Here is a 15,746-nt window from a genome sequence, read left to right as displayed (position 1 = left end):
TTTCAGCGGACACGTCAATGCGTTACAGATCCACAATTAACGCATTACATTACCGAGACACGACGGGAAAAACCAACAAATCAAAATCAAGATACATCGATTTTTAACGGAATTCGGATAATTACCGTACTAAAATTTGGTTTCTATTGATTATTAAGTAGTTTTCTACTCTTGTGTGGTAATATTTTTATCATTTTTGCACCCGTGTGGTCGCGAGTAGTCCCGAGTGGTCGCGAGTGGTTCCGTGTGGTCGCGAGTGGTCCCGTGTGGTATTTAGTAGGACCCCTCTATTTTACAGTGTACTACTACTACTAATACTCTAGTACTAGGCCTAGACCCTACTTTTGAAGAGGACCCGGCCTAAAACAAGGCCTTCCATTTACCACATTTTCAGCACTAAGAATGTAATTTTTAGAGGAAAAAATACGTAAACTGTGATTTGTACTTATTTCTAATCTGGATGAGCAAGTATACCAAGCATTTGAGGCATGTCGTGGCCAAATGGTTAAGTTGTTGCACAGAACAGTATTGAGTAAATGAGCTATAAAATATGGGAGCTCAAAAAATTGCATAAAAATCCAAATTTGTTTTTCACCCTAGATCAACAGTTTGATGTCTTATTAATCATGTCCCAAAGTATTAGTTCGGGAAGTGGTCAACAGATTCTTTATTTAATGTTCTTTTGATAGTTCATTCTATTAAACAATGTATGCACAAATAACTTTGAAAGGCAATTACTCAAAATCATGTTTATGAGTGTGGTACTTCACTTTTCAATAACTGAGGCTTGAAATGTCCAATTTCAATAAATGACCCCTCATTTTAAAGATCACATACTCAAGTATCTGAAAATACCAATAACTTAAATTTCAATTTTTCTACAACTTAGCCATTTTGCCACATGCCTCATTTTATTGAGTAGTTAGTCCAGCAAAGGTTTATTTTGTATGCTTATGATTATAAAATTTAATATTTCATTTGAATGTAAATCAGCAATTTTAATTTTCTTTTTAGAATTTGAAATGTCGTATCGTGGAGGTGGGCGAGGGTTTGGAGGCGGAGGGGGTAGGGGAAGAGGAGGAGGTAGAGGAGGAAGAGGGGGTAGTTTTAGAGGAGGTCGTGGAGGAGGAGGTCGTGGAGGAGGAGGTCGTGGAGGGTATAATAATTACAATCAAGGTCCTCCTGATTATGTTGTTGGTAAGTTCTACAGTTTTTGAAAAGTAATTTAAATCCTAATTTACATTAAAACTATATTACTATGAAGACTTTAGTATCTTTGTCTTGCTGGGAAAAGGAGATAGGAACAGATAATTTATTTATTTCTCATTTTATCCATTTTGTTAATGCTAGCACTAGCATCTCACCTGCAGATTTAATTCAACTCTCATCTCTCCCCAACTGGTTTACATAAATGATTTTTTTTTTAAAGCCATATTTATAAAGGGTAACCATTCCAGCATCCTAAAAGGTCAGCTGATATTCAAGGCCCTCTTAAATATATGTGGCAAAGACAATCCAAACCAGTCACTTGTTTGCAAAAATCAATTTTGAGTTATTAATACAGTGTTAAAGAGTAAAACAATAGCTATAAATTGGTAAAAAAAATCATTCAAATCCAACATTTCCTTATGAAATTACGTTTAAACATACAGCATGTACAGCTGTTTAAAGAACAGTATACAGTATGAGAAATTAGCCTTCAAAGTATATGATTTCTGGCATTTCTCATGTAGAAACTATCATCAAATCCTTAAAAAGTGTTGTTTTAACATTGAAAATTGGGAAAATAGCATCATAGCATGATGTATAGATATATAAAGGTTAGTTTAGTGCAATAAAATAGATTTTTTACATTCTAGCATGTTTTTGCCATTTTCTCTGAAACACAATTTGCAACGAGTGACTGGTTTGGCTGGTCTTTGTCAGATATGAATTAAAGTGATGCTTTATCATTGAAGTCTCATTATGAGGAATTGGGAGTGGAGATGTTTTTTTAGTTGTGAGAAAAAAGCCTGTGCTGTCACATGATTTAAACCTAGGACCCTGGGAGTGGAAGGCAAGCATCTCAACCACCAAGCTACAGCTCAGCCATGCCATGGTTTATGAGTAATTGTTTAACTTTTTGTTTAATTTTCATTAGAAATTGGTAACTTTGCTCATCCGTGCCAGGATGAGTTGGTGTGCAAGGGAACCAATGAGAAGATACCTTACTTCAATGCACCAATATATTTGGAAAACAAGTCACAGATTGGCAAAGTTGATGAAATATTTGGTCATTTGATGGATTATGTATCCTTTTATAGATTTTTTTTTTGACTTGCTGACAAAATAGAGCTTGGCTAGGTGTAAAATTACACACAATAGTTGTTCACAAAGGTGGCAATACCATCATGGCGTTCCAGACGTACCAGAAAAGCCTAGATTTTCAAGTGTGACACATTACATCAAGATTTTGGATTGTCATCAGCGGTAGGCAAGACTTTTTTATACCTTGTTTAGCCAACCTGCCGATTGCAAATATTGATAATTTTGAATAAAAATTAAATTAAATTTTTGGCTAATTGGCGCACCCGCCGCACGAAAACAAGGAAATTTCAGAAAAAAATGAAAGTTTTTCTTTATTTTTATTATGCCCTCCACTGCCTTGAAATGTATATTTCTTCCTAATTATATAAATTTGAAGCATTTAACCATCCTATTTTACAATCACCAATAAAATTATATTTTCATTTTATATTCTGTTGGGATGATTTTGGCAAAACTATTTGCTAAATAAGAAAACAAATTTTTATATTTATTTTGCCCTCCTCTGATAGTCTTTAAAAAAATAAGTACACGAAACAAGGAATAAAAAAAGTGTTTCCTTATCGGTCACATTATCCACCAAGTCCTACTAGAAGCAATGGAGGTACAACTCCAGCTATTCTGACCATCAACACTGTGTACAACTTTACACCTCGACACACTCTATTTTAATTGTCAGCCAATTACATCAGGCTCATGCTAAGCGTTTGCCAATCAACATCAGGGTCATCCTAAGTGTGGCAAATCATCATCAAGCTCATCCTTAGTGGGGAAAATCAATGTCAGGCTATACACTGTAAACATCTACTGTATATAACATCTGGGGTGACTTTCTCAATCTCCTAAAGATGAATATAGCAATCTATTTGAGCGGTTGAGATACTATCAACACGTCAGTTATATTCAGAACTATTTACATGGTGTACCACAAAGTTTTTATTTTAATATGTCGATCTTGATAATAATTCTGATGATCTTAACCAGTCAACAGTATTTTTCTGTCAAGCTCTCTGGAGATATGAAGGCTAATTCTTTTAACAAAGGTGAAAAGGTTAGATTAAGTTATTATATTATTGTATACACATAATTTAGGAGGAACATTTCATGTCTAGGCAGTTAAGTTGCCTTGCTTTCTCACAAGTACAAAAAAAAAAGCTCATGAATTAGCATCATGTTTAGCACTACACTCGGGCGGATCCCCCCCTCAGTCAAGCCGAAAAACAAAAAAAGAGGGCGACAAATTTGAGTTAAAGAGAGGAAGTGCTAAAAAAGGAGTGCACCCATGAGTCCAGTGGAGATACAGCAGTGGGTGAATGCAGAGCTGGATTATTTACCATTTATTGGTGGAGCTGAGGTGGGCGTGGCGGTGTGAATTTCATATTGTGCCCCCCACCCCCTGTCAGAAAATCTCTGGATCCGCCCCTGACACTGTATTTGGTGAGTGCACCTAGTCTCATTGGGGGAGAGGGTTATTTGGGGTGGGGAACCATTTGATAAAGGTATCAATTATTTTCATTATGTTAATTGGTAATTAATTTAAATAATAATTATTTTTTTCTTTTAGTTTTTTATTGATCCTATGAAGTTACTGCCTTTGCAACGGTTTCTACCAGCACCTAAAGGCGGGGGACGTGTCCAAAAAAGAGGAGGTGGAAGAGGAGGCCGTGGCGGTAGAGGAGGGGGTAGAGGTGGATTCCGAGGAGGAAGAGGGGGTGGCGGTGGATTCCGTGGTGGTGGAGGTGGTTTTCGTGGTGGTGGAGGTGGTTTCCGTGGTGGTAAAGGAGGTGGTGGTTTCCGTGGAAATGGTAGAGGCGGAGGAGGTAAAAATTCATTTTTTTTTTTACATCTTAAGTTTTATTTCTGTATAATGCCATAGTTCTAATATTGTGTTTGGTACCTACATTTAAAGGGCAATATAAATATGATAAATACATTTTTGTCAAAAATTATATTTTTATAAAGATTTTTTATAAAAGACACCCTCAGATTAAAAAAAATGTCTATGTTTGCTCATGATAATACTACCAACTGATAAGTCAGAAGGTAATGTTCAGTAATTTCAACTACTGAGGAAATATCCAAGCTGATAATATGTTTTTGGATTGTCCATAAAGTGTTTGTGTCATTAAATCACATACTATACAATTGATAAGTTATATTTGAAATTTGTACAATATTATTTTCATTTCATAATAGTTTATAAGTTATAGTTGATTAATTTTTATAATAAATTTATTCTACAGGTGGATTCAGGGGAGGAAGGTACTGATCAGATAATATTGAGAAACCACATTAGAAAAATATTCCTTGAGGCCATGCGGAAATGGATACTTACAGGATCTTGATTTCAACAGGGCGCCCTCTATAGTTGTATTGACAACATGCATACTGCATTTTCAACACAGTAGTTGCCAAGCTTTTATGTAGTTGTTGCCTATATCCCGAGGCATAGAGGGCGCCACCATTATAGACATCATTCCAACCAGCTGTAGTGAATCATGAACAAACTTATGGACTTTTTAATAGATCACAGCCACGAAGTGCTATATTTAGGCAGGTGTGGACATGAATTGAAGATTTGAGCAAGACCTGTCGGATGTGAATATCCATGGCAGCAAATGTGTATTATATACTGTATTGTCAATAAATGTTACAGAATGCTAAAGATTTCTACATTTTGTAGTCACCTCTTCTACCACATAATGTATTAAAATGTGCCTACTGTACATTTTCAAGCTAAACTAGCAAGCAGTAAGGCAGTGATGTTGGGGTGGAGGCAGTACTACTCAGATATAGGTTTTCAAGCATCTTATAACTTGAGGATATAATTTGGGCATCGAAGCATGAGGAGGGATGGGAGGGGGTTGAATTTTATGCCACCAATTACCAGCTCTCTTCAACTATGTGTATATTATGTTTGAAACTTGTAGAATGCAGATGTCTCACTAAATACATTTTGTGTGTGGTGAATATTGATGCATTACTAGTAGTCCCTGCCCCCTTCTCCTCCCCACCCCAACATGTAGCTGGGTAACTTGAACATGTGTATAGTTTCTGCTAATTTCAAATAACCAGCTTCATAATTGGAAGTCATTAGACTATTCTGTGGAAAGGGATTGCAAATGTAAAAAAAAAAACTATATTGAAATTATTCTATGCTTATTATTTTTATTCATATGAATGTTCAGCATTCTCCTACAACTGTTTAAATTTAATGAGAACAAATTGTTTAAGGTACAGTATTCAGTTTACTTAATGAAGAATGAAGGAATAGTTTCTATATATCTGGCAGGCAATGTGTAGAGTAGGCCTATATAACTCCAAGAGGTCCGACTAGTGATTTCGTTGGAACGTAATCCAATTTCAAAAAGTACTGCTACAAAGGGGTGTGTCTTTAAATTACTAGTTTCGAGCGAACTCTATTCAAATTTTAATAGGGCGCCTCCTCCGGGCAGTATTTTTTTAATGCTTCATTGCGTGTGCATACAAAATCAAGTTTCTTAAGTTTCAGTCTTGAATTGAATATGCAAATTATGACCTTTGTTAAGACATTAAAACTTCGATTGCAGAAGCATAAATATCTGCAGATATTAAGAAAATGAAATATTGTACCAATCATGTTTTTTTAAATAAATGAAGAAATTGGAAGACATTTCAAGGTTTTTATTGGAATACAGATTTTTTTTTCTTTTGTTGCTAATAATTTTTTGTTGTCTCTATATAATTTACAATCAATCAATCGTCAGCAGATAGTAGTAGAGCGCCATTGTTCATGTCAGAATGGTACAATGTCATTGAAATTTTTGAAAGTAGGCACAGGTCCAGAGTCCACCCTGACTGTCGCACAGATGGGATCACAGGGTGAAGTGAGGGGGCGGGGTCGGGGCTAAGAGAGCGTATTTGTCGTTCTGTCCATGGAAGACACATTTCAAAATGGGGTGAGAGGGGTCCAGGACATTTTTGTTCTCTGATGCTTGGAAATGCACTTTCCTGCATTCTGAGACGTCTTAAATGTTTTATTTTATTTTTTTAAAATTCTTTTATTGATAATAAATAAATATACTGATAAAATCAAATAAAAAACAAGACAAGCACAATTCATTTAACAATGAAAATAGTATCTTGGAAGAAATTCATAAGAACAAGGCGGAAAAAAGGAAAGGAACTTGTTTCAATAATAGACTCAAAGCCATCATCTTCCTGGAATCATTCATCAAAATCCTCATCAGGGTTATTTATTATTTCCATCACCTTAAATTTTTAAAATTAGAATAAAGTGAAGAGTCGAGAATACAATTTATTTTAAAATGTTAACTTCCCTACCTCTCTGGTATCACAAATGTTACAGACTCTGTTTTCGGGGCAGGTGGGGGGGGGCGATTTTGTATCTTGCATGTTGATCTTTTTCATCATTTGGTTATGAGCGCTAGTTCTCCATTTACTATAGTATTGTATGATCTATAGCTTCTATTGAAAAGTAAGCAATAGTTTTCAGGCTCAAATATTGGTTAAAATTTACAATAATAGGCCTATGTTCTAAGTTTTGATTGGCTGTTGCAGATGACATCATACAATATTGATTGGTTTAAGCGTCGGTTAAGAACATACCTGTATTGCTTTTATCTAACAAGTTTGTCGCAAAACAAAATGCAACCTGTAGCTATCTTTAAATTGATTTACTGATATTATCAACATGGTGTAGGCCACATCTATTTGTCTTGCTAATAGTCAACTGAAGGAATTTACTTATAATGTGGATTAATCATTAATGTGCATCTTGTTTGTCTTTCTCTGTTTATAGGCTACCAACAAGCTTACCACAGACCACATATAACCTTTGCGATAGTCATAAAAATTCAAAATGCAAAACAATTGACTTTTGCAGCAGCTACAATTTTTTTAGTCGTTCATCTCACAATGCTCTCCTACACAATCATCGAAAGCCAAACAAACCATATATTTTTTTTTATAATTACCGTAAATGCTCGAATAAGCGCAGCTCTCGAATAAGCGCCACACCAAACCTGATTTTTTTTTCTCTGAGCGCCGCCGTGCTTATTTAAATGTTGACGGTAAACCTATAATCAGTGGCAGATCCAGGAATTCTAAATAGAAAGGGCCGGGCCCAGGGACGGAGTTTCGCCGATAAATGGTCTACCTACCATGCCGGGTTAGGACTGAGGAAGCCGCTACACTCTTAGAATACATTTTTATAAGTATATTTTTCCTCCATTTTTTAACATAGGGGCCTAATTTTGAAAACTCAGAGGGGTGGGGGTGGGGATTCAAGCCGGCTCGCCCCCAACCTTGAATTCGCCACTTATATTACGATCACATTCTCATAGATTTCCTCCCACCTCGACGTCAAACTTATCTCGCTTAAGAATCACCGACAATCTACCTTCTTACCACTTTCTTGTAGAACCAAACGTTTCAAATCCTCGTTTCTCCCATATGCACTTTTAAGCTTTGCTCGTCTCTAAATCTCGATCCGTCTTCAAACAATGCCTCTATCCGTACTGCCCTGCTTGGAACACATTGATTAGTTGTTTAATTCTTATTTTGAATATTTTTTTATTGGCTATAGCAAATGTTGGTAATCGATTGTGTTATGTTTTTTGTATGGCGGATAATAGCCCATTGATGGCTTTTGTAGCACATAAATATTGAATTGAAATTGACTTGAATATATCAACCAGGGAATTCAGTTAAAAATAAATACACGATAAATTCTTCAGATTTCCTTCGGATTTTTAAGCTAATACCACGAATAATATGGTAATTTTTAACAAAACGTATGAACACTGCCCTGGTATATGAAGATGTAAACAGAAAGACCAAATATAATTTATAAAGCCTAATAGGGAAATTTACACGATTCAAAAATATGTGTGTGTGTGTGTGTGTACTATTAGTATGTGGATACAGACAGTTGGTAGATCCTGGGACAAACAAAACGACACTGTTTATTAATATACTTTTTGAAAATTGTTCCATCCCCTATCGTTACAATTTTGCAACAGATCCGACATAGGAGTCATCGGATACAAGCATGACTGAGAACGATATGGCGTTTAGTCACGTGATGCGAATGTAAATACAGTACAGTAGGCCTACCTCAGAATGTTCATCAATAGTAGTATCATTTTATGGCATTTTATTTCATTTATTTATTCAACCAATATTTATATGATAAAAAAATCGTTAAGAACAGCTAATGAGAGATTATCTAAATCATGGAGACGGACACGAGGTCAAATTTCAATAGACCTAATAATACCCCAAATTAAAAGTATGATAACGTTGTATATCTTCCCTTTATATGTTATGTATTAATGTTTCCATGGTGTTATGCAGACAAAATTTGCATATTGCACGATATAGGCCTATGTTCTAACATGAATAGAATTAGGACTAATATTAGTATTATAATAAATATGTTGACTCCCTACTGTGGCTTAGCAACAGACTGAGATATTATTATTAACATGCGGCAACATTATTTATATTACTATTTTATTTGTTAATAACCTCGGGTTTCTCGTTAAGATTTGGCATGGCCCTTAGATAGGCCTACTACTAGGATTAACCAGCAAGGTGATAAGTTCTATCACGGCTGTGTGTCAAGAAGACGTGTTAGAAGTCGTCGAACTTTTAAGTTCATTTTTATACTTTATAATTCAGATTTGTTAATTTTGAAAACACTGTGTTCAACGACAGGTAAGATGCTAAAAGTGTACCGTACCTTTCATTATTGCGCGTCAACCCATTTATTTTCTGTTCTGCCGTCGCTGCTGCCTTTGTCGCTGTTGAGAATGGCCCTCTCGGCGGCCTTCTTAGGTATGTTAATGGCTTAACGGCTTGAGTAAAAGTAGTGAGCGAAATAAACGAAATGAAATGAAATTTATTTTTCATTTTTAATAATTAAAAAAATCAATTCATAATGAGACTTCGATCACTAAAAGTATCTGGTATTTGAGCTAAAATGAAAGAATAAAATAAATACTACTTTCCAAATTAGGACAAAAAAGTTTTTTTTTAAACAATAATTAATGAACGTTTAAATAATTAGACACTAATCAAACAACGGTGTAGCTCCCTTTTTATAAGTTGCTTTGAGTCCTCGATAATTTTTGTAACATTTTTAGATCATCTGACAACGTACACTGCATTCCAGGGGTGGCGCCAGGATTTGCCAGACGGGTGTTCTAATATCCCCTACCACATGGAGGCGATGTCCCCGACGAAGTGTGTGTGGTCGGACGCCGCTCAAAATCACTCGGGTAGTCAAGGAGCAAACCCCAGAAACTATGAAAATTCATGATTTCAACGGCTTATTATCAATTTAGCAGTGGTGCTAATTATTAGAAGCGGCATCATATCTTAATAAATAAGATAAGAAATAAAGAAAAATTACATTGATGGCATTGATCGTGATAAGCACACTACGTCAACGTCACTAAAGCGATTGATATAATGGGGTGGGGGGCTGGGGAGAAGACAATTATTTTTGGAAAATACCCCTCCCTCCCTCCCCCCTCGCCTTACCCCTGTAGCACCTCACTGGATTTTATCATCTACTAATATGTAAATAAATACATATATTTTTTTTTGTCCACGACGATGGCCTTTCCTCACTGGCGCCACCCCTGCTAGCAGCACTTCAGAGAGCACATCACACTCTGTTCCGAACACACCAAAGATAATGATTTTGCATAGACCTCGTTAAATCTTTGAAAAATTTATTTATTTTGATCTGAAAAGTTGATATACATATTTTCGATATTTTTTTGTGGCGGTCATCTTGAATTTCAAAATTGCTTCCTCTTAGCTTTTTGTTACCATGTTTAATGAACTCAGAGAGGCACAATAAAATATGATTATACACCAAATTTACCATTTTGATTAAAGAGAAGTAGGTATTACATACCAAAATATTTGATTTTTCACGGTTTCTGACATGTCTCATTGAATTCAGTGACGTGACCCCAGTAACATATACCTAGACACCAGATTTGTTTATTTCATTGAATATAAGTAAAGTTATGAGCCGATATTTGAATTTTGGCGGCCATTTTCAAAATTGCCGCCAAAAAATGTCTTCCGCCCTTTTTCTGGAGGTTCACCCCAGCTCAATTTTTTATTTATACCCTATGCTAATTCAGTAGAGAAACCTTGATCCCCGAAAACTGGGCCCTGATTTTCACTATATTAAAACACAAATTATCATTTAGAATGTACCGTATTAAAGTCTCAATTAACATTCGAATTCACAATTTCATGTGGAAGGTAATTACATAAAACAATTTTTTAAATCATAATTCAATGTAGGTTTCTGAAGCATCGTTATGGAGGTAAACACTGGGATTGATATGGCTGATCAGCAACCTGGAATCGCTGTTCAGCAACCTGCAATGGCTGTTCAGCAACCTCCAACTCAACCTTCAATAGCGTTCACAACTCATCCACCCTTTAAGAAGGGTGGTGTGCTAATCACTGCAATTTTTCATATTGTCCTTGGTGGCTTGTGCGTGGCAATGGGAATATGGGCAGGAGTTAAAACATTGGAATATTCTCTTCTATATTTCAGTGTATTGGTAAGTATTGCGTAACGGTTTTTGGTATACTAACTGCTTCTGTTTCACATAACTCAGCGACCATAGGCCACTGAACTTTAGGGTCCCGGTCAAGCGTAGACTGGGCTCCAGTCCCAAATCTTTGTCTTTAAATCTATTTTGGCACCAATAGCGTTCCATATTACTATACTTTTTATTAGTATACTTTTTCTTGGATTAATTCGCATAAAAGTTTCTCGATATATACCGTCGCTGTTGGCGCTCTCCAAAATTAACTAATACTAGGAAAACCTATAATTAGAGACTTGTGCCAAGTCTAGGTCAAGCGTAGCTTATTTTAAGCTTTCTTGGTTTCGCGAAACAAGGTATCAAAAATATCACCTAAAATTAAGTATATGTCGCTACGCAAGTAGACACAGACGTACATTGATTTTTTTTTTTTTTTTGAGTACTAGCGCTAGTTGTTACCATACATTCCATACTGGTAATAATTTCTATTTGTTCTCAAGACCGAACCAGTTGCACTATTATATATTATGTTCGTTTAAACAAAACAAAAAGCTCGTAAGACCCTTTGCAGTTCTTGTTTTTTAATCATGAATTAAGTATCAGTCATATTACAGTAATATTATCAAAATTCTCATAAAATGTTGGTAGTTATTGGTTTATTATTGCCATTTTGTTTATTTTTTTCTATCACAAGCTGTACATACCTGCGGGGATAGTTGGTCTGCGGGCAGCCTCCAAACAAAACAAGTGTACAGTAAGTTAGTTACTTTTTAATTATTACTGGATTTTTCTATTTGATGTTTAGGATCTAGGGCCTACATAATTCGTTTTTTTTTTACTTAGGCCGGGGGAGTACACAAGGAAATCTTAATCTGTTTTGCGATTTCACTAGTATCTCCGTTGTCCTAGGTTCATTGGCATTTGATTCGTTAGCTATCATCCTGTGTCGGATCCTACAGTAGTTCCAATTGTGGCGCCAGCGGGTGGTCTAGGAGCACAGGACCTACATACATGTCAAGTTAGACTAATTTTCAGGCGTAAGACTTTTGTTCTAGAAACCTCTCTCCCCCTATAATGGGGGAGGGAGGTGTCGGAGAATTCCCCTCACCCCCACCCCCTGGAATGTTTTTCCTAGATGCCCAGAAATGCATTCTTTGCTACTTTAGTGTTGTATTTATAACTTAAATCTGTTAGGAATCATGCATTCTTCAGAATTCATTTTTGTCGTCCAAAATCGAAAATAGAAAGTCAATCCAACTTAACACTGGTGTAGTGCACCATATATTTGTGTTCGAATATATAATAACAAAACCAATCCTACTTTAAGTACATTAGGTGATGAATATTTAGCGAGAGAGCTAGAAATTATACAATTTTTTTTAAATTATAGGCAATATTACATTTATGCGTGAGATTTTGGTTCTTAAGCGTGAGAGCGTGAGACAGACCTCGAATGCGTGAGCCTTGACGTGTATGGACATACGTAGGGCCCGGAAGAACCCAATACAAGCATTTTGTTGGGGAACACTGCTTAAAAGCAGCGGTGACGCCAGAAATTTACAGACAAGGATGTCCGACGGAGGGTCCAAGCCAATGGGCCGACGAAGCCTTGGCCGATGGCCCGGAATAAAAACTCCCTTGTAAGGTTTACGGGTAGAGTTTTTTTTTATGACATATTATGGTCCAAAATTTGTTTTTAGCCCACAATATTAGGGACTGGAAGTCAAAATAACGTTATTTGTAGGTAAATTTTAAATGTTTGATCTGACGACCTAGACGAACGACAGGAGGTCCAGGCCTGTCGGACGGAGGGGAAAACGCCTTCCACGCCACCACTGCTTAAAAGAGCGTTTTCACAATGGTGAGATTGATATGAGTGTGTAGGTCTATCCCGATAGGGGATTCCCAAAACCCTCATCGGGAAATATCTAGCGCCACCACTGCCTAGTACCTTCATTGTGTACATACCAATATAAGACGATCGAGATGAATTTGGTGTTCAGGTCTGTTTTGTAATTCAAGTAATTAATCTAAAATTGAACTGAAGTCATTTGTTACAAAATAAAAAGTGCTGTTGCTAAGTGCATATTTAATTTCGTGTAAATAGTAAAATACAACAGTAAAGAAATTACAGAGGTTGGCGCTATCGATGCTACTTTTGTGCTAGGTTTGCTTCTCTTCACCCAGGAATACAAATGGGTACCTGATAGGAGGTGAGTGATTCACAATAAAATTATTTATAGTGCTGAGTACACGTATAGCTTATTAGGAATACTTCCCAGGGAGCGGAGGCGCTTGTGCATCGTGCATCAGTAATTCTGTATCCAATGACCAGGGAAATTCTATAAATAAATAAATACAATAGGCATAATACGCCTTTTTCTAATATTAATCTGTTTTGTCTATTTTCATGTAGGTGATGATCTATCAGACGATGTCCATTTTTTGTTTTTTCGCCGCTGCTTCTCAGTCGTTATACTTACTTATTTTCTGCATCAAGTTAAGTAAATTGCATAAGGACATATGGAATGGTTACTATATAATATCGGTAGGTACTGAATTGAAAAATCAATGAAAATGAAATTTAGAATCTGTCCGAAAATGATTAAAAAAACTTCTAACGAAACAGATTGAAAAAATATTTTTACTATAGAAATCATCAAATGATTATCGACCATTTGTTCTCATTCAACATTTTAATTATTAAGCGCTAGTGTAGTCTTAATTTCAAACTTTAGGCCTCCAGCCCTTCGTAAATAAAATTTAGGCCTACATTAGAATTTTAAAAAAAACAACATTTTAATTATTTAAACAGGCCTATAGAAATTAACCATTGAAATAATACATTTTTCAATATTAATGAAATGACCCATTTTCATAGACCAAAATATAAATGTTCATTGACATCGATATCAACCCAAGCAAAACAAAGTCGGATCTCAGTTCTCTACTCTTTGATTGTAATTTACATGATGAAAGTGCCTGTTAAAACACATTAATGGTAATAGTTGACTACCCTGTGATAATGAAGGGCATACGAAAATAATTGATGTCAAAACAAGCGCTTTATCGGCGAACGTAGCTATTGGTTGACGTTAATTCCTATGCAGGATAATAATTACCTAATATATATTTTTAAATATTTTTATTTTGTTTTGCAGATTGCTCAGCCTATTCTCGCCTTGTTGTTTAATGTAGGCGAAGTTGTTGTTGCTGCTATAGCAATATTTATAGCACGCAGCTCAAGTGGTTGGTGCTGTGACACATTACCAACACAATCAAATTTGGTAATGATGTGTAATTTTATATAATTATGCATATACTGTGCACACACAATCACACACACACACATGTATCTGTCTCTTATACACATCTAGATGTGTATAAGAGACAGGTATATATAGAGGTCTATATATGCGCAATTAAATGTGGTACCAATGTAATTGTATATACTTATTAGCACTGTTTCTAACTTAGATTGGCTTAGACACATTTTAATTGTTCTATCGTCTATCTAGTCAGCTGGTCTCTAACAGTCTAAATTCACTAGGTAATTTTCACAAGATTACGAATGAGTGGCAGCGCCACTGATTTTCTCCACTGGGGAAAGCATAGGGAAACGGAAAGTAACGGGCCCGAGGCCGCCTAACTTCTCAGATAGGTCCAGGGGAAAAGCCCCCTTGAAAATTAAAAATGTAATAATTTGAAAGGCTTATTCAATAGATTCAAGATTCTCACAATCTAAACATTACACATAGGTTGTGTTTTTGCCCGACGAATTGTGTTGACAGAGAAAAGTGTTCCAGCTTTCCTCAACCGGGCCTTGCCACTGCCATACTGGCGCCACTGCTGATACCATTTCATTGAATGTTGTGAAATGTTGGTGTCTAAACCAAGTAACGAAATGTTGGCAGTCAATGTAATATTACGGAAAACTTCTTTTTTTGCTGTAGGCCATGAAGAGTTCCTTAAATAACCCCGTGTCATCGATGTCGCCTCCACAACAAGTATTCACTCAACCACAACAAGCATTCGCTCCTCCACAACAAGCATTCACTGTACAACAAGGTAAAATTGTATTTCAATTTTGGCCTAGCTTATTATAATATAACAAAGTTTGAAAGTGCTTGTAGCGCGTTACATTTGAATCATTGACAAAGGACAAACTTGAACGATGAGGGTCAATGCTGCGCATACACTTAGAGACCAGCGCATCCAATGGCCCAACATCCTATCACGTTCCCATTTATACTCCTGGTTGGATAATGGAGGGTTGGATGGGGACGAATCCTTGTAAGTGCCTTGCCAAGGACACAAGCAGATCGATACCCCAACCACCACAGTTTGGAGCCCGAACCTTTGACTTTGGACTTTGCAACTCCTTATTAATTCATTGATTGATGCATTGAATGGCATTACTAGTAATGTTAAATTATGTTACAGGGATGGATTGATGCATTGAATGGCATTACTAGTATTGTTAAATTACGTTACAGGGATGGATTGATGCATTGAATGGCATTACTAGTAATGTTAAATTGTTACAGGGATGGATTGATGTATTGAATGGCATTACTAGTAATGTTAAATTATGTTACAGGGATGAACATCAGCCAGCCAAATGGACAACCAGAGCCCAATGGAATGAGCGTGATTTCATACTGAACTGAGCAGTCGGCTGAGAGGTATTGTTCCTGCTTCTTGTGCAGAAGACACTGGTTCAAACCCAGCCAGCGTCATGTTTTAATTTGAGTCTGACGATTACTTACCTCCTCGAATAACCATCATATTGATTTAAGGACAATGTTTGTGTCCGTTATGTCCGTTATATCATAGAGAAAATTTTTTCTCTATGGT

At 36.2% G+C, this 15,746-nt stretch overlaps 2 protein-coding genes across 3 annotated transcripts in view; both read left to right on the top strand.

The window, feature by feature from the left end:
* Positions 1 to 5,976, top strand: part of LOC117118538 (H/ACA ribonucleoprotein complex subunit 1-like) — a 7,946-nt gene extending 1,970 nt beyond the window's left edge. For both annotated transcript variants that reach the window (XM_033263157.1, XM_033263158.1), the window contains exons 2-6: positions 1,015 to 1,197; positions 2,141 to 2,289; positions 3,296 to 3,355; positions 3,869 to 4,124; positions 4,548 to 5,976. In XM_033263157.1, coding sequence (XP_033119048.1) covers positions 1,023 to 1,197; positions 2,141 to 2,289; positions 3,296 to 3,355; positions 3,869 to 4,124; positions 4,548 to 4,573 — 666 coding nt within the window. In that variant the 5' untranslated portion in view covers positions 1,015 to 1,022 and the 3' untranslated portion in view covers positions 4,574 to 5,976. The remainder of the gene's footprint in view (positions 1 to 1,014; positions 1,198 to 2,140; positions 2,290 to 3,295; positions 3,356 to 3,868; positions 4,125 to 4,547) is intronic.
* Positions 5,977 to 10,657: 4,681 nt separating this feature from the next.
* Positions 10,658 to 15,746, top strand: LOC117118459. The gene is made up of 6 exons (XM_033263050.1): positions 10,658 to 10,901; positions 11,584 to 11,643; positions 13,306 to 13,437; positions 14,051 to 14,176; positions 14,843 to 14,957; positions 15,490 to 15,746. The coding sequence occupies exons 1-6, from the start codon at positions 10,677 to 10,679 to the stop codon at positions 15,552 to 15,554; spliced, it is 723 nt and encodes a 240-aa protein (XP_033118941.1). The 5' UTR covers positions 10,658 to 10,676; the 3' UTR covers positions 15,555 to 15,746.

This window comes from Anneissia japonica, unplaced genomic scaffold (genome assembly GCF_011630105.1).
Source record: "Anneissia japonica isolate Jap-2015-1 unplaced genomic scaffold, ASM1163010v1 scaffold287869_len1821871_cov162, whole genome shotgun sequence".
Taxonomy (NCBI): Eukaryota; Metazoa; Echinodermata; class Crinoidea; order Comatulida; family Comatulidae; genus Anneissia; species Anneissia japonica.
This window is presented reverse-complemented; position numbering and strand designations above follow the sequence as displayed.